Source organism: Hyla sarda, chromosome 7, assembly GCF_029499605.1.
Source record: "Hyla sarda isolate aHylSar1 chromosome 7, aHylSar1.hap1, whole genome shotgun sequence".
In the NCBI taxonomy this organism is placed as follows: domain Eukaryota; kingdom Metazoa; phylum Chordata; class Amphibia; order Anura; family Hylidae; genus Hyla; species Hyla sarda.
The window spans coordinates 108,382,467-108,403,758 of NC_079195.1; the positions used below are offsets into that span (position 1 = coordinate 108,382,467).

General features: G+C 40.4%; 1 protein-coding gene across 6 annotated transcripts in view; it reads right to left on the minus strand.

The window, feature by feature from the left end:
• The window catches only part of LOC130281834 (uncharacterized), a 110,346-nt gene that overhangs the window by 33,914 nt on the left and 55,140 nt on the right, over positions 1–21,292 (minus strand). For all 6 annotated transcript variants that reach the window (XM_056529512.1, XM_056529511.1, XM_056529509.1 and 3 more), the window contains 4 exons: positions 15,910–16,088; positions 14,203–14,350; positions 13,310–13,380; positions 11,490–11,508 (listed from right to left, as the gene is read on the minus strand). In XM_056529512.1, coding sequence (XP_056385487.1) covers positions 11,490–11,508; positions 13,310–13,380; positions 14,203–14,350; positions 15,910–16,088 — 417 coding nt within the window. The remainder of the gene's footprint in view (positions 1–11,489; positions 11,509–13,309; positions 13,381–14,202; positions 14,351–15,909; positions 16,089–21,292) is intronic.

Consider the following 21,292-nt stretch of genomic DNA (forward strand, 5'->3'; position numbering starts at 1 on the left):
CAAGAACATCGTTCTGAAGGCAGAACATCTATCTGGTCTCTCCAACTTCATAGCAGATTGGAACATACTTTTTCTAACAGACTCCAACGATTGGAGACTAGATCCCATCTTTGGTGCCCTCTTCAATTTGATCTTGAACTTCCTTTATTTTTCAGTTGGTGTCCCGATCCGAAGTCTCAGGGAATGGATGCTCTTCTACACTCTATGCGTTTCCCCTGTTCGCTTTGATCCCGAGAGTCCTGCTTCTCACCAAATTACAGAAATCAACCATAGTTCTGACAACTCTTTTATGGCTGACTCAGACATGATTCCCTCAAGTTCTGGAGATGTCTATAGACTTTCTACGCATCCTTTCAGTCCACCATTCCATTCTACTAGATCCTTCGGGGAATACTCATCCTCTCATTACATCAAGTCTTCTATCCCTGATAGTCTGGCACATATCGGGCCAACAGAACTTGATATCCAAATCTCACAATCAGCTAGAAATATTCTCTCAGATGTATGGGCCCCAGGTACTAGATCTGCTTACAGATCAGCCTGGAAAATATGGTCTGATTGGTGCACACAACGGGCTCTGGATCCCGTACAAACATCTGTAGTTCATATCATCAATTTTTGTCCAACTCTTTTGACAAAGGAAAGGCTTATCGTACCATTAATGTACACTGCTCAAAAAACATAAAGGGGACACTTAAACAACACAATGTAGCTCCAAGTCAATCACACTTCTGTGAAATCACAGTCCACTCAGGAAGCAACACTGATTGAGAATCAATTTCACATGCTGTTTTGCAAATGGCACAGTCAACTCAAGTAGTGCAGCTCATCCAGGATGGCATATCAATGTGAGCTGTGGCAAGGTTTGCTGTGTCTGTCAACGTAGTATCCAGAGGATGGAGGCGCTACCACGAGACAGGCCAGTACGTCAAGAGAAGTGGAGGATGCCGTAGGAGGGCAACAACCCAGCAGCATGACCACTACCTACGCCTTTGTGCAAGGAGGAGCACTACCAGAGCCCTGCAAAATGACCTCCAGGAGGCATCAAATGTGCATGTGTCCACTAAATGGTCAGAAACTCCATGAGGGTGGTATGAGGGCCCAACGTCCACAGGTGGGGGTTGTGCTTACAGCCCAACACTGTGCAGGACGTTTGTCATTTGCCAGATTATACCAAGATTGGCAAATTTGCCACTGGCACCCTGTGCTCTTCGCAGATTAAAGCAGAATTACACTGAGCACATGTGACAGATGTGACAGAGTCTGGAGGCGCTGTGGTGAACGTTCTGCTGCCTGCAACATCCTTCAGCATGATCGGCAGTGGGTCAGTAATGGTTTTGGGTTTGGGGGGCCCCACAGTCCTCCATGTGCTTGCCAGAGGTAGCCTGACTGCCATTAGGTACCGAGATGAGATCCTCAGACCCCTTGTGCGACCATATGCTGTTGTGATTAGCCCTGGGTTCCTCCTAATGCAAGACAATGCTAGACCTCATGTGGCTGGAGTGTGTCAGCAGTTCCTGCAAGAGGAAGGCATTGATGCTATGGACTGACCCGCCTATTCCCCAGACCTGAATTTGATTGAGCACATCTGGGACATCATGTCTCGCTCCATCCACCTACGCCATGTTGCACCACAGACTGTCCAGGAGTTGGCGGATGCTTTAGTCCAGATCCGGGAGGGCCTCCCTCATCGAGAGCATGGCCAGGCATTGTAGGGAGGTCAAACAGGCATGTGGAGGCCACACACACTACTGAGCCTCATTTTGAGTTGTTTTAAGGAAATTACATCAAAGTTGGATCAGCCTGTAGTATGGTTTTCCACTTTGATTTTGAGTGTGACTCCATATCCAGACCTCCATGGGTTGATAAATTTGATTTTCAATGATAATATTTGTGTGATTTTGTTGTCAGCACATTCATCTATGTAAAGACAAAAGTATTTCATACGATTAGTTCATTCATTCAGATCTAGGATGTGTTTTCTCAGAGTTCCCTTTATTTTTTTGAGCAGTGTATATCGTTCAGCTATTTCCTTCTACCATACACCAATACAAGCCTGAGCCTTAGGAAAACATCCATTGATATGCAAATTAATGAAAGGTATACAATTAAAAAGACCTCCATTACCCAAATATCATTTTACTTGGGATGTAACCTTAGTATTCAATTTTCTTAATTCTTGGGGAGAGAATGATCATCTCCCACTTAAATAAGTATCCTTTCAACTTACCATGTTACTATGCCATATTTATTTTAAAAGAGTATCAGATGTCCGAGCCTTGGATATATCGTAACCCCTTAAGGACCAAGCCCATTTTGACCTTAAGGACCAGGCCAATTTTATTTTAGCATTTTCCTTTTTTCCTCCTTGCCTTCTAAAATTCGTAACTCTTTTATATTTTCATCCACAGACTAGTATAAGGGCTTGCTTTTTTGCGTGGCCAGTTTTACTTTGTAATGCCATCACTCATTTTACCATAAAATGTATAGTGCAACCTAAAAAAAACTATTTGCGTGGGGAAATTAAAAAGAAAACCGCAATTTTGCAAATTTTGGAAGGTTTTGTTTTAACGCCATACAATTTACGGTAAAAATGACGTGTTATTTATTCTGTGGGTCAATATGATTAAAATGATATCCATGATTACATACCTTTCTATTATTGTTGCGCTTAAGAAAAATCGCTAACTTTTTAACTAAATTAGTACTTTTAAAATCCCTCTATTTTGACAACCTATAACTTTTTCATTTTTCCGTATAAGCGGCGGTATGGGCCTCATTTTTTGCGCTGTGATCTATACTTTTTATTGATACCACATTTGTGTATATAAAACTTTATAATTATTTTTATAATTTTTTGGTAAATAAAATGTGACAAAAAAGCAGCGATTTTGGACTTTTTTTTTTTACATTCACGCCGTTCACCATACGGGATCCTTAACATTATATTTTAATTGCTTGAACATTTACGCATGTGGCAACACCAAATATGTTTATTAATTATTTTATTTACACTTTTTGGGGGTATAATGGGAAAAAGGGACATTTTTATTGGGGGAGGGTATTTTTCACATTTTTTTACTTTTTTTTTGCTTTATTTTTACTTATTTTTTACACTTTTTATGTCCCCATAGAGGATTATTTATAGAAATAACTTGGGCACGGCACTGATCAGTATTATCGGCGATCTTCTGCTCTGGTCTGCTGGAAGGCAGATCAGAGCAGAAGAAGCTGGGAAGGCGGTGGAGGCAGGTGAGAGGACCTCCATCCGCCACCTTAGCCGATCAGATCCCCGCAGCTGTGCCGTGGGTGATCAGATTGCCATAAAATGTAGCCGCACAGCCGCAGATGCCATGATCTGCATTGATCACGGCCTCTGAGGGGTTAATGGCAGACATCCGCGCGATCTCAGATGTCGGCCCTTACCAGCGGGTGCCTGGCTGCTATCAGCATCGCTCCGATGCTCACGATCATGTACAGGACGTAAATGTACGTCCTGGTGCACAAAGTACTGCCACATCAAGACGTACATTTACAGACGTACCAAGACTAATATTCGGTCAGGTTTTTATCCAGCTTACCCTCATCAGGATAATCTATATGTTGTCTGTTGTTTGAAATTATACAAATTTAGGACACAACCTCTTAGAAGTAATTCAACATCTCAATTACGCATTTCTTTTTGTAAACCTCACCTTCAGGTTTCTTCTTCTACTGTAGCAAGGTGGATTAAACAAACTATGTCCTTAGCAGGCAGAAATACCTCCATATTTGGTGCTCACTTGACTAGAAGTGCCATGCCCACCAAAGTTAGTCAGGAGGATCTTAAGCTGATATCCTTATGCAATGAACTTATTGTATTATATATTGTATAAAGGTTCAACTTTTTTCTTTTAAGTGCCTATTAAGTCAACCTCCTGTCTTTAATACAATCTATATTTTTCATCACTAAATTGTGTCTATATATGTACTTTTGGAATTGTAAAGTGCTGTGGAATATGTTGACATATATATATATATATATATATATATATGAAAATTATTATGATCATCATTATTATTATTTTCTAAATTTGACATGGATGTGTTACATTTTTATGTGGATTTTTAAAACACATCCCTCACGATAAAAAAAAAAAAAAAATAATAATTCTTTTGAATTTTGATGTGTCAAATACGCACCAAATCTGCTTCAGGCTATGTGCACACATAGAATTTTGTTCGGTATTTTTAACCAAAACCAGGAGTGGAACCAGGAGTAACCAGGAGATTTGCCTCTTTTTTCTGTGTTGGTTCCACTGGTTGGTTAAAAATACTGGGCAAAATACTTTGTGTGAACATAGCCTTAACCCCTTCCCACCAATGGATGCATATATACATCAATTTTTCCCGTGACTTGACGCAAATGGACATATACACACACACACACACACATATATATTAGCTGAGTGCCCGGTTTTTCCTTCCTCATCCTTGTTGGGGAGGAAAATCAACAAAAGAGGAAGCTTTTGACTTCATATCCCATCCCCATATATGGTTGTCATATCCCAACCCCTTATCCTGTCCCCATATCCCGTCCTCATATCTCAACCTCATATCCTGACCTCATATCCTGTCCTCATATCCTGACCTCATATCCTGTCCTTATATCCCGTCCTCATATCCCGACCTTCTATCCTGTCCTCATATCCCGTCCTCATATCTCGACCTCATATCCCGGCCTGCTATCCTATCCTCATATCCTGTCCTCTTATCCCGTCCTCATATCCCGTCCTCACATCTCGACGTCCTATCCCGTCCTCCTATCCCATCCTCATATCCCGTCCTCATATGTTGACCTCATATCCCGTCCTCATATCCCGACCTCATATCTCGACCTCATATCTCGACCTCATATCTCGACCTCATATACCATCCTCCGATCCCCTCCTCATATCCTGTCCTCATATCCCGACCTCCTATCCCATCCTCCTATCCTGTCCTCCTATCCCATCCTCATATTCCATCCTCACATTTCAACCTCATATCCCATCCTCATATCTCGTCTTCATATCCTGATCTCACATCCCGACCTTATATCCCGACCTCCTATCCCGTCCTCCTATCTCGACCTCATATCCTATCCTCATACCCCATCCTCATATCCTGACCTCATATCTCGACCTCCTATCCCGACCTCATATCCCGTTCTCATATCCTTACCTCCTATTCTTTCCTCCTATCTTGACCTCCTATACCGACCTCATATCCCATCCTCATATCTCGACCTCGTATCCCGACCTCCTATCCCGACCTCCTCTCCTTGTGAGATGGGGTGTGGCTTGCAAGCCGGATTGACACATTCACCAAGAGATGCAGCCCGCTTGTGGAGTAAGGTACTGGAAGTCCCATATACTCACATGGGACTTGAAACAAAAACCCATATTTTTTGTAAGGGTGTAGGTAAGGGTTAATTTAACTATCATATCTTTTTATTTGACATATGAATAATATGTGTACCAGGTATTATTGAAATATCTCCAGCCGTACGGAAGTTATGTGGGTACATTCATTTCCCATTGATTTGCATGGGACTTTAAACAAAAACCCCGACCCTCAAAAATGGGGGTAGTTAAGGGTTAAATTAAGTGGACATATAAGTAAAATGTGACCAAGTATTATCGAAATATCTCCAGCCATTTGGAAGTTATGCAGTAACATATATTCCCCATAGACTTGTGTGGGACTTTAAACAAAAACCCTGACCCTGGCAAATAGAGGTGAGTAAGGGTTGTTGTTGACATATAAGAAACATGTGTGCCAAGTTTCATGTTAATATCTTCAGCTGTTTGGATGTGATGCTGGAACATACACACACACACAGACACACACACACAATGGCCCTCATTTACTAATGTCAACCCAACTCTTTTCGTCGGGTTGTGCAAAAAAATTTGTGTTGCATAGCCCATGCGACACAAATTTGGTCGCACAACCCGACAAAATATATCATCACTCCGAGTGTTTTTTAAACCCGTCAAAATTGGCGCGGTTATCACAAAAAGGGGCGTGTTCCCTACAAAAAAGAAAAACACTCTAGCGCACAGCAACAGCGCTGGGGCCAGAAGGATCGCGGACCTCGGGAACAGGTAATTATAACACCGGGGATGGGGGAGGCGAAGGGGCAGCTGTGGTGGTTGCACTGAGGAGGACTGCGTATAGAAGTGAAGTGGGGACCAGATAACGCTATATATCTGGTCCCCTCTTCGCTTCTATACACATATGCCTCTGAAGCGCTATCACTGACAAGCAGAGCATTAGCAGAGCATCGGTCAGCGGCTTCCTGGAGAGATGCTCTACTAATAGAATGCTTGTCAATGATAGCGCTACCGGGAGCTTATGATTGCGCTGTGCGGGGGCATGTATAACATGCGCTGCTGGGGGCATATGATAGCGCTGTGCAGGGGACATATATAACATGCGCTGCTGGGGGCATATGATAGCGCTGTGCGGGGGACATATATATATATATATGCGCTGCGGTGGGTATATGATAGCGCTGTGCTGGGGGCATATATACAATTTACCGTGCAACACAATTTCCAACCCGTGGGACACAATTTTTTTTCCCATGCGACACATTAGTAAATCAGGGAGAAAAATACACGGAGTAAATGAAGAAACACTTAGAGATAAACCCGACACTCTTAGTAAATCAGGGCTATTGAGTTTTATATATATGGATATATATATATATATATACATATATATATATATATATGTATACGTCCATTCTCGATCAGGGCACCGTGAGTGTGCAGGTGATGATCGGCGGCTGGGGCCAGCGTTCGCATATCGCTGGGCACCCGCCGCAGCTGTCAGGAGCGGAGCTGCGCTCCGATCCTGGCATTTAACCCCTTCAGTGCTGCGGTCAATGTGACTGCAGCACTGATCGCCAGTGACAGAGGGAGGATGCTCCCCTGTTCACCAACGGCGGCGCTGCGACACGATTGCGGGTCATTGTTGGTTGCTATGGCAGCAGTATAAAAAAAAAATAAAAAAAAGCCCCTTCCCCAATAAAAGCCCTGTATTATCATCCCCAAAAAATTAAAACACAAATCATATACATACTAGGTATTGCCACATCCATAATGACATGTACTATAAAGCTATCATGTAAATTATCTTGCACGGTGAACGCCGTAAAAAAACAACAAAAAGCTCAAAATTTGCCAATTTTAATACAAATAGCGGAGTAAAAAAGATCAAAAGGTAGCATGCAAAAATGATACTACATAATAAGATAGTTCATATGGTTGAAAAAAGACCACAGTCCATCAAGTTCAACCTTTATCCCTAAAAATTCCTTCCCGACTCCAAATATGGCAGTCAGAATAAATCCCTGGATCAACGTTCTGTCCCTATAAATTTAGTATACATAACCAGCGATGTTATTACTCTCCAAAAAGGCATCCAGACTCCTTTTGAACTCTTTTACAGAGTTCCCCATGACCACCTTTTCTGGCAGAGAATTCCACAGTCTCACTGCTCTTACAGTAAAGATCCCCCGTCTGGGCTGGTGTAGAAACCTTCTTTCCTCTAGACGTAGAGGATGCCCCCTTGTTATAGATACAATAGATCATGGGAGAGATCTCTATACTGCCCCCTGATATATTTATACATTGTTATTAGGTCTCCCCTAAGCCTTCTTTTTTCTAAGTTAAATAACCCTAATTCTGATAATCTTTCTGGGTACTGTAGTCCTCCCATTCCCCGTATTACTCTGGTTGCCCGTCTTTGAACCCTCTCCAGCTCCACTATATCTTTCTTGTACACTGGTGCCCAGTACTGTACACAGTATTCCATGTGTGGTCTGACTAGTGATTTGTACAGAGGAATCATTTCCTTGTCGTGGTCATCTATGCCCTTATTGATAAACCCCATGATTTTATTTGACTTGGCAGCAGCTGCCCGACACTGGTCACTACAGCTAAATTTACTGTTAACTAAGACTCCCAAGTCCTTTTCCATGTCAGTCGTCCCAAGTGTTCTCCCATTTAATACAAAATCCCAGCCCGGATTTTTCTTCCCCATGTGCATTACCTTACATTTATCAGTGTTGAACCTCATCTGCCACTTCCCAGCTCAAACCTCCAACCTATCCAGATCCATTGTGCATTGTAATATTGCACTGTCCTTTATAGTGTTTTCCATTTTTTGTACTGACTCCTTTTTAAATATTGGCACCACATTTGTCATGTGCCAGTCCTGGGGAACAGTCTCTGTCACTATAGAGTCCCTGAATATTAAAAATAATGGTCTCTCTATTACATTACTTAATTCCTTTTGAACAAGGGGGTGAATGCCATCTGTACCTGGTGATTTGTCTATTTTGATTTTGGGTTAGACAGGTGACCTGTACTGGGGAGTTTACCTTATTTCGCTGTATTTAACCTGACATTTCATTTTCCTCAGTGAATGCAGTGGAGAAGAATTTTTTAACCCCTTAAGGACTTTTTTTGCACTTTTGTTTTTTCCTCCTTATCTTTTAAAAATCATAACCCTTTCAATTTTCCACCTAAAAATCCATATTATGGCTTATTTTTCGCATCGCCAATTCTACTTTGCAGTGACCTTAGTCATTTTACCCAAAAATGCACGTCGAAACGGAAAAAAAAATCATTGTGCGACAAAATCGAAGAAAAAACGGCATTTTGTAACTTTTGGGGGCTTCCGTTTCTACGCAGTGCATATTACACCCTATCATTATTCTGTAGGTCAATACGGTTAAAATGATACCCTACTTATATAGGTTTGATTTTGTCGCACTTCTGGAAAAAATCATAACTACATGCAGGAAAATTTATACGTTTACAAATGTCATCTTCTGACCCCTATAACTTTTTTATTTTTCCATGTACAGGGCGGTATGAGGACTCATTTTTTGCGCCGTGATCTGATGTTTTATCGGTATGATTTTTGTTTTGATCGGACTTTTTGATCACTTTTTATTCATTTTTTAATGGTGTAAAAAGTGACCAAAAATGCGCTTTTTTTGAACTTGGAATTTTTTTGCGCGTACGCAATTAACCGTGCGGTTTAATTAATGATATATTTTTATAGTTCGGACATTTACGCACGCGGCGATACCACATATGTTTATTTATTTATTTTTTTACACTGTTTTATTTTTTTATGGGAAAAGGGGGGTGATTCAAACTTTTATTAGGGAAGGGGTTAAATGACCTTTATTAACACTTTTTTTTTTTACTTTTTTTTTTGCAGTGTTATATGTCCCATAGGGACCTATAACACTGCACACACTGATCTCTTGCACAGATCACTGGCGTGTATTAACACGCCTGTGATCAGTGTTATCGGCGCTTGACTGCTCCTGCCTGGATCTCAGGCACGGAGCAGTCATTTGCCGATCGGACACCGAGGAGGCAGGTAAGGGCCCTCCCGGTGTCCTGTAAGCTGTTCGGGACGCCGTGATTTCAACGCGGCGGTCCCGAACAGCCCGACTGAGCAGCCGGGTCACTTTCACTTTCACTTTAGAAGCGGCGGTCAGCTTTGAGCGCCGTTTCTAAAGGGTTAACACCGCACATCGCCGCGGGTCCCGGCCGTTGATAAGTGCCGGGACCGACGCGATATGATGCGGGATCGCGGCGCGATCCCGCTTCATATCGCGGGAGCCGGCGCAGGACGTAAATATACGTCCTGGGTCGTTAAGGGGTTAAAAGGGCCTACACTTTCATTTTTTACCTTTTTGCTATTTATATAGTTAAAGAACATTTTGGGGTTAGTTTTACTCCTTTTGGCAATGAGTCTTTCTGTCTCTATTTTTGCAGCTTTTATCAGCTTTTTTACATATTTTACATTTTTCTCTATAGCTTTTTAATGCTTCTTCACTGCCGTGAAGTACTTTAAATGCTTTATTTTTGTCATTTATTGCGCCCTCATTTTTATTCATCCATATTGGTTTTCTTTTATTTCTGACCCTTTTATTCCCATAAGGTATATACATCTTACAGTGAGAAGTTAAAATATTCTTAAAAGTCTCCCATTTAGTGTCAGTATTCTTGTTTTTGAGGACATTAACCCATTTTATAATTTTAAGGGCTCCTCTGAGTTGATCAAGCTTTGCCATGCTAAAGTTCTTTGTTTTTGTGGCCCCTCGAGAGATTCCCTTATTGAAGAACAAGTTAAAATGTATGATATAATGATCACTATTTCCTAGGTGTCCTTATACCTGCACATTAGTTACTCTGTCAGGTCTGTTGGTTAATATTAAGTCTAGTAGGGCGCCCTCTCTGGTCGGGCTCTGCACCATTTGGGACAGATAATTGTCTTTAGCTATAGTCAGAAACCTGTTTCCTTTATGAGATTCACAGGTCTCAGTCTCCCAGTTTATATCAGGATAGTTAAAATCCCCCATTATTATCACATCATTTTGATTTGCTGCCTTGTTAATTTGCCTCAGTAATTGATCTTCTGCCTCTTCCATTATGTTTGGTGGCTTATAGCAAACCCCTATCAGAATTTTTTCCTTTTAATCTCCTTCTATCTATCCATAATGCCTCCACATTATCGTTTCCCTCCCATATATCCTCCCGCAGTGCGGCCTTCAGACTGGACTTTACATAATGACAAACTCCTCCCCATTTCTGTTTTGTCCAATTCTTCCTGAATAGACTATAACCTTGTATGTTGACCGCCCAGTCACAGCTATCGTCCAACCAAGTCTCATTTATACCGACTATGTCATAATTCTCCTCCGAGATTATCAACTCCAGTTCATCCGTTTTATTGGACAGACTTCTGGCATTAGCCAACATGCAATTCAATAGTGTATGTTTTTTTTCCTATGAAGCCAATATTAACTATTCTAACCTCTCCGTCCGTTCCACCCCCAGGTACGTTAATAAGTCCCCCTTCTCTATCTACACTATCTTCCCCCTATGTTGTAGGTTCCCCCTCCCAGTCCCTAGTTTAAACACTCCTACACCCTTCTAGCCATCTTCTCCCCAAGCACAGCTGCACCCTCCCCATTGAGGTGCAGCCCATCCCTATGGTAGAGCCGGTATCCGTCAGCGAAATCAGCCCAGTTCTCCATGAACCCAAAGCGCTCCTTCTTAGACTTTATGGATAAGATGTGCAAATGCATGGGCCAATATTTACAAAAACATAAAGTAGTTGGAGTGATTTGTGCTGAATTTATAAATAAAAAGCCTGAAAGTCAGAAGTTAAACTCTATGCACAAGATTTTTGCCAATGTCATTCCACCTATTCTGCTTAATAAATCTGGCCTTAACTGCATCTCCTCACCCATTTTTCTCATTACTTTCCAAATTGAGTGATGGGTAATATGGAAAAATGTTGTCTCTAAAATGTTGCCATTGAGTTTTAGAATTTGACAGGAAACTCCAACAGATGTGCTGACCCGAAGAGTACTGTATGTGACGGTGTAGTTTTCGACTATGGACAGACATTTAAGTTATAATACGTACCAGTGTCATCCACATAGCCCTGAAATAAAAGTTATGGAAAAAGTTATAATAACACTAACTCATAAAAACCCATATATAGCCAAGACACAGTAAGGCTCACATCTGCATAAGAGGCATCATGAGGAGCTGTCACATATTCCATAAGTTTTGACAGAAAGAATAGCACTACGTGCAAACCTTTTTCCGGTCAAAACCTGGCAGTCCCCTGTGTGAGTCACTACAATCTGTAGGGCACTGCCAGAGTCTGGCATGCACTTAATCCAGCACTGTGTTTATAAAGGAAACCATAATGCAGATGTGAACATAAATTGTAGCCTTCAATTTATGTACAGGACAACTGTAAAAAGTAATGCACTATATTTCTTGTCTGTAAACATTATGTATGCCTCAGGAAATGAGATGGCTGAAGTGACTTAGTACTCTACAGTGTGCCCTGTCTTGCACTTAAGATAAGAGTCTAAGCCTATAGTAGTAAGATGATCATTGTTGACCAATGGATGGCTGTTCCAGATTACTAAAATTTAAAACTCTTAAAATGTAAAACTAAAGTAGGAAAAACCTCCATCGATTAGAGCATAGGCCATGTTTACATTATGTTTCTCCATTATGTCAGAGGTACATATATGCAACCTCTCATAAAGAAATAATAATGTGTACTGCAGCAAACTGGTAATGGGCTCATTAAGTTTAATAGACTGAATAAAGTCAGATAGTGATTACATGTGTTTAATTGTCAGAATCTATACTATAATTTGGCATGACTTAAGTTATGAAAAATAACAGTTAGCATTTAATAAAGCATACTAGACTTACCTCCCACCACTCCCCTGATTCCTCTATTATCCTGCTCCCATTCTCCGCTGCGGTCCACTTCCTGACTCTTGTGGTCGACTTGTCACACTGCATCTTAGCTAATTTCTGGCCACATCGATGTCCTACCTCGGCCGGTGATAGGCCGAGAATCAGTCTGACATATTTGGCCCCGGCACCAGGAAGAAGACTGAGGTTGGGGCTCAATACATTATGCTGTTGCTCACAATCACTGGCCAGAGTGGGACATCGATGCAGATGGTGATTACCATAACTGAGCTGCAGTCTGACAAGTCCACCACGAGAATCAGAAAGAAGACCGCAGCAGAGGAAGGGAGCAGGACATTAGAGGCATTGGGGGAGTGGGGGGAGATCCTGTTGTCCTGGGGAAGTCCTGATTTTTTGTTTTGTTTTGTTTTTATAAATGCCAGGACTTTGAGCAGTATGTTACAAAAGATTCTATCCCGGAGTACCCCTTTAAATCCTATTGATTTGCATGGAATAAAATCATAATCGGCACATTGCTAATCTGCAACATGGAGGGAAGTGGAAGGAGCACTGTTTTACTTTTTGCCTTAGGCAGCAGAAATGATAGGTGCACCACTTGTATTATGGTAGTATGTATGGTGATAATATTTGTTCATTGTATATAGGCAATATTTGGGTATTGCTTATTTAGAAGTATAAAGGCATACAGCCATCTTTGCTTGTACTGTTATATATACTTATAGACTATCTGCATGCATACCATGTCAGATTTTGTCTCAGGCACCAGAAAAGCTAGAATGGGTGTGACTATTATGTCTGCACCACTTATAAAGCTCATGCTATGTTTCATAGTGCAGGTTACGAATGTATCTACCAAAATTGGGAGAAGTCTTTTTTTTTTGTCAAATTCACTTTTCTTTGCTGTCTTTTACAGCTGTCAAATCCAATAGAAAAGGAAATTAAATTGTATATTCTACATAGTATTTCTACTGTTTTCACAACTTTTATAGAATAGATACTACCCTCTGTATCTCTTCTGGATTTATATAACTGCTGACAGAGGTCACTGTATAGAAGGTATGACTTCTAGGTCCTGAAACACAAGGAAAGACTTATAAATATTTTATACAATATTACAAAATAAACATATTATTTATAATGCTTAGCAAAATATAGTAAAAAATACAATTTATTAATATAGAATAAAATAACTACATATTTGTACAATATAGAAATCAGTTCATTAGGCATTAGCAATAGTGGAGAGAGGCAGTACTTTTCTACTGGGGAAACAAATTTCATTTTGCAGCAGAATCCCATTGAAATCAATAGGACTCTGCTCAGAAATTCTGGCATGTGAACATAGCCTATAAGTTAAAATGTAAATTTTTTTTACTAATAGGCTCCACACATCTTTGTTGCTAACAAAAAAAAAAAAAAATGGACCTTTAATGTCCATCAAATATTAAAGGGGCAATTGGTACTACTGTTCCCCTTTCTTGGGTACTTTCTTCTACCACAGTTTAGCTAGCGCAGTCGCTTCTGTTGTCTGCCTAATGTAGTGGTGTTCAGCAACAACTGTTTCAAGTATCACTCTCAGCAACGAATAGAAGATGAAAGTAAGTGGCTTACCACTCGCTGTGTTCAAGCTTTTATTTTCCAAAAGGTGTGGGTGTACAGGCAAGGTGCATAAAATTGGGCAACATACATTTCACATGGCTGTGATTCTTCTGGCCAACAAACGCTGTGAGCCAAAGGAAGCATGTGAAAATAAAAGTCTGAACACAGGGAGTGGTGAGTTGCCCCTGACTTTTACTTTCTATTCGTTTCTTAAAAAGAATGCAACTCTACATACTAATTTTATGAAAGATGGGTTATACTGTATAAGCAACCAAAAATATAACATTTCACATACCCAAATTATTTTGATATGTTTTCAGGTCTTGTAAGACAGCTTCTGTTAGTGTTCGTGTTGTGGCATGAAAATCCAAATTAGTTTGTAAAATATTCCACAAATCAGGAGGGATTGAGATTGGCTTTCTTGCAGTATGTTGTGATTTAATCTGCAATGATCAAAATTCATGTTTGTTACATCAAAAATTGCAGTTTTAGAAAACACAAAAGAAAAAAGGACAACTCCTTGTGATCACAAACCCAGTTGAGAGTCACCCCTAGATGGCCCAATCAATGGATGGATTCTCACCTTGTAGAAGTGGTGTGTATTTCAAACATGCTATGGAGGTACTAGAGTTAAAATTGAGTTGCTCAGCCAGGAAATATCAGCAGGAAGTCAATACACATATACTCTCAAAGAACATGGAAAAGAAACCTGTTTTAAATGGGCTCCAGATTTCTTTAACATCATGCAAAGCCTTTTTGTACACACTAGAATGGTGCTAGAAAATGGTAAGAGTGGCATATGCATCTTTAATTATGTTTTATAAATTTTGTGCATATTTGTCTATTTAGGGAAGTCACTCCTACAATTTTATTGCGCCATTCTAATGTGTTTAAAGATGCTCTGTATGTAACTCTGCAGTAGCAATATCACATAGGGCAGGGAAAAGTACAGCTCTGAGCTCACCCAGAACCACTTTCTCTGCCTAATTGTGTATCCGACCTAGACACTGGATCCACAACTAGACAGTGGTCCCTGTATTATATAACGGTATAACAAAGGAGTGTCCAGCGCCAAGTGCGGTAAAACGACAGGTCATTATTGTAGGATCAGCAGACACAAACTTGCATCAGGCAGGAGCTGAAGCGTTTCGGACCCTTACAGGTCCTTAGTCATGCCATGCCATGCACTGGTGCTGGAAACACGAGCAAGAGAGCTGTCCACACAAAGTGTTGCTTCCCTGTATTATATAAAGTGCAGAGGCGAAACTAGTCAAAATATTAAACAAAACTTTACAGAAGTCAGGGAAACAAGTCAGGACAAGAAGAGTAAACAGACAAAAACAAACAGGGAACCAGAAAAAAAATATAACAGCAGGTATGCATAATGTTCTCACGGCAGGTATATGGTTAAGGGTACTGTTGATTGGCCCGGGCCTGTAACTCCTAACTGACCAGAGCGCAACATGCCAAGCCAGGCCAAGTGTGATAGTTACAAGCAATCTGATAAATGGGACATGCCCCCGAAATACGACATTGTTCTCTATTTGTACTTCCCATAAAATGCTTTTGCACCATATTGGAGACATCTGGAACAGTCCATTTTGGCAGTGCTTTGGAATTGTGTCAGTTAAAAAAAAAAAAAAAGTCTAGAAAAAGGTGGTAGCTAAAATATGTCAACATGTATTATTGAAGATTTTCTTCGGTGATAATTATCACTACATGCTTATAAATTTGGGGTGTGTCTTACATTCCTAATGACTATGAAATGTGTATGTTTTGTGCCCGATTCATGTATTTCATAGCCGGTACGACACTCTGTGTAATAAAGATATTAGCTTCATGCTCATCATGCTCATCCCAGATTCTTGAACGATCTAATTCAGTTCAATTTTTAGGACAGAGAAAAATGATGTGGTTTGAAGCGAGAATATTTATCTTCGTTTTACATTGCAAAAAATACTTTGCTTAGTTCACCAAGAGAAATGTATATGCTAAAACATACCTCATTCACAAAATCAAAAATGTTGACATGAGAAAGCTCTTCAAATGGTCTTCTGCCATATAGAAGGACTGAATATAAGGTTGTAGCAAGCATCCATACATCTGTATACTTGGAAAAAGTTCTGTTGGAAAGGCTCTCAGGAGAACTAAAATACGCTGCTATATTCTCCTTGCTGTCACCTTATAAAGTACAAAAATGTTATTAAAAAGGAATAATAAAATGAATGTATAGTTTCCGATTGTAACTTGTTATCATTCAATTGCATCCATTTATGGTTTATCAATTTCTTAGCACTGCGTTGGATTATATCCCAGAGAACAAACACATACCAAATTGAAATCCAACTTTCCAATTCTTCTTTCCTGGGACATGAATTGACATTTCTGGTGTGTTAAGGAACCCTTTACAACATGAGTAGCATAGTGGTTCAGATCAGCTTTGTATGTTTTTTTTATGTTTTGTATGGGTTTGCTCCATGTATGGATTATTCCACATTCCAAAACATAATAATAGGTTAAAGGGGTATTCCTGTGAAAAACTATTTTTTCATATCAACTGGCTCCAGAAAGTTAAACAGATTTGTAAATGACTTCTATTAAAAAATATTAATCCTACCAGTACTTATCAGCTGCTGGAGTTGAGATGTTCATTTCTGTCTGACAACAGTGCTCTCTGCTGACACCTCTGTCTGTCTCAGGAACTGTCCAGAGTAGAAGCAAATCCCCATAGCAAACCTTTCCTGCTCTGGACATTTCCTAAGACAGACAAAGGTGTCAGCAGAGAGCACTGTTGTCAGACAGAAAAGAACAACTCATTTTCAGCAGCTGATAAGTACTGGTAGAATTAATATTTTTAAATAGAAGTAATTGACAAATCTGTTTAACTTTCTGGAGCCAGTTGATATGAAAAAAGTAACTTTTCACCAGAATACCCCTTTAACCCCTTAAGGACACAGGTTTTTTCAGTTTTTTCATTTTGTTTTTTTCCTCACCTGCTAAAAATCATAACACTTTCAATTTTGCACCTACAGACCCATATGATGGCTTATTTTTTGTGCCACCAATTGTACTTTATAATGACATTAATCATTTCACCACAAAATTTACGGCAAAACCAGAAAAAATATATTTGTGGGGCAAAATTTAAGAAAAAAAAAAGCCATTTTGTAAATTTTGGGGGCTTCCGATTCTATGCAGTACTTTTTTTGGTAAAAATGATACCATATCTTTATTCTGTAGGTCCATACGGTTACAAGGATACCTAATTTATATCGTTTTTATTTTATTTTACTACTTTAAAAAAAACTTATAACTACATGCAACAAAATTAATATGTGTAAAATTGTCATGTTCTGACCCCTATAACTTTTTTATTTTTCCGTATACAGGGATATATGAGGGCTGATTTTTTGCGCCATGATCTGGTTTTTATTGGTACCAGTTTTGTTTTGATGGGAATTTTTGATCACCTTTTATAAATTTTTTAGGGTATACAAAGTGACCAAAAATGCGCAATTTTGGGCTTTTTTTTACATATACGTCATACGGTTTTATTTACATATTTTTGCTTTTAAATGGGAAAAGGGGGTGATTCAAACTTTTCTTAGGGAAGGGGTTAAATCCCATTTATTAACAATTTTTTTACACTTTTTTTTGTAATGTTAAAGCCCCATTAGGGGACAATAACATGCAATACCTTGATTGCAGACACTGATCAATGAAAAGCCATAGCATTGCATTGATCAGTGTTATCGGTGCTCTGCTGCTCCAGCCTGGTTCTCAGGCACCGGGCAGCAGAGTGACGATTGGACGGCGGAAGACAAGGTAAGAAGCCCCCCGTTGTCCTCTCAGCTGTTCGGGACGCTGCGATTTCACCACGGCGGTCCCGAACAGCCCACTGAGCTAACTGGCAACAATTTTCTCCCTTTATAACCGCCGCAGTCAACTTTGATCATGGGGTCTAAAGGGTTAATACCTGATATCAGCTCGATCGGCAACGGTATTAGCCGCAGGTCCTGGCTGCTGACAGCAACCTGCCGGGTATGAAGCGCGTCTAGCTCCTGAGCGTGCTTCACATAACTGGAGCCGGCCACGAGCGTAAGTTTACGCTCGTGGTCGTTAAGGGGTTAATTTTTTATACTATACATTGTAATCCTAAGTGGGGACATGGACTGATCACAATCTTTAGTAGATGCTTATAGGGTTACAGATATATCTATGTTATGCTGAGCCTATAGTTACACATAAAATTTGGTCAGTACTTTTTTTTGGCAATACAAGGAACGGATTCAAATCACAAAATGATAGTTTTTCTCTGTCAGTTGCACTCGTCGTTTTAGCTAAAAAATACCTACCAAAATTAGTTTTATTTCTTGTGCCACAGAATTGCAATATTTCCACTCTGCGCTGGAACTGGGAATGATACCCCCCCCCCCCATCCCGTGTGTTTGTTTAAATTAAGTGACTATGTTAAACATATTTTTAAGCCCTTGAAGGGGAATTCCAGTGGAAAACAATTTTCTTTTTTAAATAAACTGGTGCCAGAAAAATAACAGATTTTTAAATTACTTCAATTTAAAAATCTTATTCCTTCCATTACTTATCAGATGCTGTATGCTCCACAGGAAGTTATTTTCTTTCTATGGAGCATACAGCAGCTGATAGGTGCTAGAAGGATTAAGATTTTTAAATCAAAGTAATTTACAAATCTGTTTAACTTTCTGGCACCAGTTGGTTTAAAAAAAAGAACTGCAGCAAAGTGGAGGCGAAAATTCAAAATCTTCATTTCTTACACTAACACGTTCTTCTACACCCATATTTTTTTTATTTTCACTAGAGGGCTCAGAAGGGAAGGAGCGACAATGGGATTTTGGAGAGAGTATTTGGTTGGAAAAGAAGTCTGGGGCCATGTGCGTTTACAAAGCCCCCATGGTACCAGAACAGTGGACCCCCCCCACACATGTTACCCCATTTCAGAAACTACACCCCTCAATGAACGTAACAACGGGTGCAGTGAGCATTTACACCCCACTGGTGTTTGACAGATTATTGTAACAGTGGGCTGTGTAAATGAAAAATTACATTTTTCATTTTCACGGACCACTGTTCCAAAAATCTTTCAGACACCTGTTGGTATAAATGCTCACTATACCTCTTGTTACGTTCTGTGAGGGGTTTAGTTTCCAAAATGGGGTCACAGGTGGGTATTAAATTTTTTCTTTGGGGGGGGGGGGATTTTCATAGGGGTGTACCCAGATGCAAGCATTATACTTGCCTCCTTCATCAAAAATACTGGACGTCAGTTTTCCCCAAACAGGGTGCCTCCAGCTGGGTTACAGTGTAAGGGTGTAGTGTAGATGTAGTGTTTTCCTCTTTATTTAGGGTTAGTGTAGTGTAGTTTTTTTAGGGTACATTCACACAGGCGGAGGTTTACAGGGAGTTTCCCGCTGAGAGTTTGAGCAGCTGCGGAAAATTAGCAGCAGCTGAAACTTGAAGCGGGAAATTCGCTGTAAATTCGCTGTATATTCATTTGGGGGGGGGGGGAGTTTCCTAACTCAGTGTTTCCCAATCCGTGTGCCTCCAGCTGTTGCAACACTACAACTCCCAGCATGCATGGTCTGTCAGTGGATGCTAGGAGTTATCGTTTTTCAACAGCTGGAGGCACACGGGTTGGGAAACACTGAGTTAGGAAACAGACAATGTTTCCCAACCTGTGTGCCTCCAGTTGTTGCAGAACTACAACTCCCAGCATGCCCAGACAGCCGAAGGGCATGTTGGGAGTTGTAGCTATGCAACAACTGAAGAACAGTTTAGAGACCACTGTGTAGTGGTCTCCAAACTGTAGCCCTCCAGATGTTGAGAAACTTCAACTCCAAGAATGCCCAGACTGCCCAGGCATGCTGGGAGTTGTAGTTCGGCAACATCTGAAGGGCCAGATGTTGCCGAACTACAACTCCCAGCATGCCTGGTCAATCTCGGCATGCTTTGAATTGACATCTGGAGCTCTACAGTTTGGACACCACTGTATAACGGTCTCCAAGCAGTGCCCTTCCAGATGTTGCAAAACTACAACTCCCAGCATGCCGAGACTGTCTTGGCATGCTGGGAGTTGTAGTTTTGAACCTCGTAGAAGCACCAGTGAAGATCACTTTACAGCAATTTTCACTGCTGCCTCTGACATCGCCGCCGCTGCCTCCACTTGCCTGCGCCTTCTTTCTGCCGCATGGCCCCCGGTCCTCGTGTGATCGCAGATAACTAGGGGCAATCAGTGTAATGCATGTTATAGTGCCCTATGGGGGCTATAACATCGCAAAAAAAAGTGTAAAAAAAAAGTTAATAAAGATGATTTAAAGGAGTACTTCAGAATAGGAAAATTGTACTCCATACTTGCTGCCAGAGCCGAAAACGTCACACTGCCGCTCAGCCTATCGCCAGCCGAGTTGGGACTTCGCTGCGGCCGGTGATTGGCTGAGCGCAGTATGACCCGTCAACCACCAGCAACCAGGAAGAGGATCGCGGTGGAGACCGGAGCACCGGAGGCACCGGGGGAGCGAAGGAAGGTATGTACCTCTTTATTTTTTTTACTGCTGGCAGTATGGAGTACAATTTTCCTATCTAGAGTACTCCTTTAACCCCTTCCATAATAAAAGTTTGAACCACCCCCTTTTTCCATAAAAAAAAAAGTATGTAAATAAAAATAAATGTAAACATATGTGGTATCGCAGCGTGTGTAAATGTCCGAACTACAATAATGTATCAATTAAACCACACGGTCAATGACGTACACATAAAAAAATTCCAAAGTCCAAAATAGCATATTTTCGGTAACTTTTTTTTACCATAAAAAAATAAATAAAAAGCGATTAAAAAGTCTGATCAAAACAAGAATGGTACCGATAAAAACTTCAGATCACAGCACAAAAAATTTGCCCCATACGGCCCTGTATGTGGAAAAATAAAACATTTATAGGGGTCAGAAGAGGACATTTTTAAACATATAAATTTTTGTGCATGTAGTTATGACTTTTTGCAGAAGTAAGACAAAATCAAACCTGTTTAAGTAGGGTATCATTTTAATTGTATGGACCTACAGAATAAAGAGAAGTTGTCAATTTTACCGAAAAACGCACTGCGTAAAAATGGAAGCCCCCAAACTTACAAAAAGGCATTTTTTATTTTGTTGCACAATGATGATTTTTTGTTTTACTGTAGATTTTTGGGTAAAATGACTGATGTCATTACAAAGTAGAATTGGCGGCGCAAAAAAAAGTCAGTTGAGTCTGTGGGTGCAAAATTTAAAGCATTATGATTTTTAGAATGTGATTAGGAAAAAACAAAAATGCAAAAACGGAAAACTCCTGCGTCCTTAAGGGTTAAATAGGACC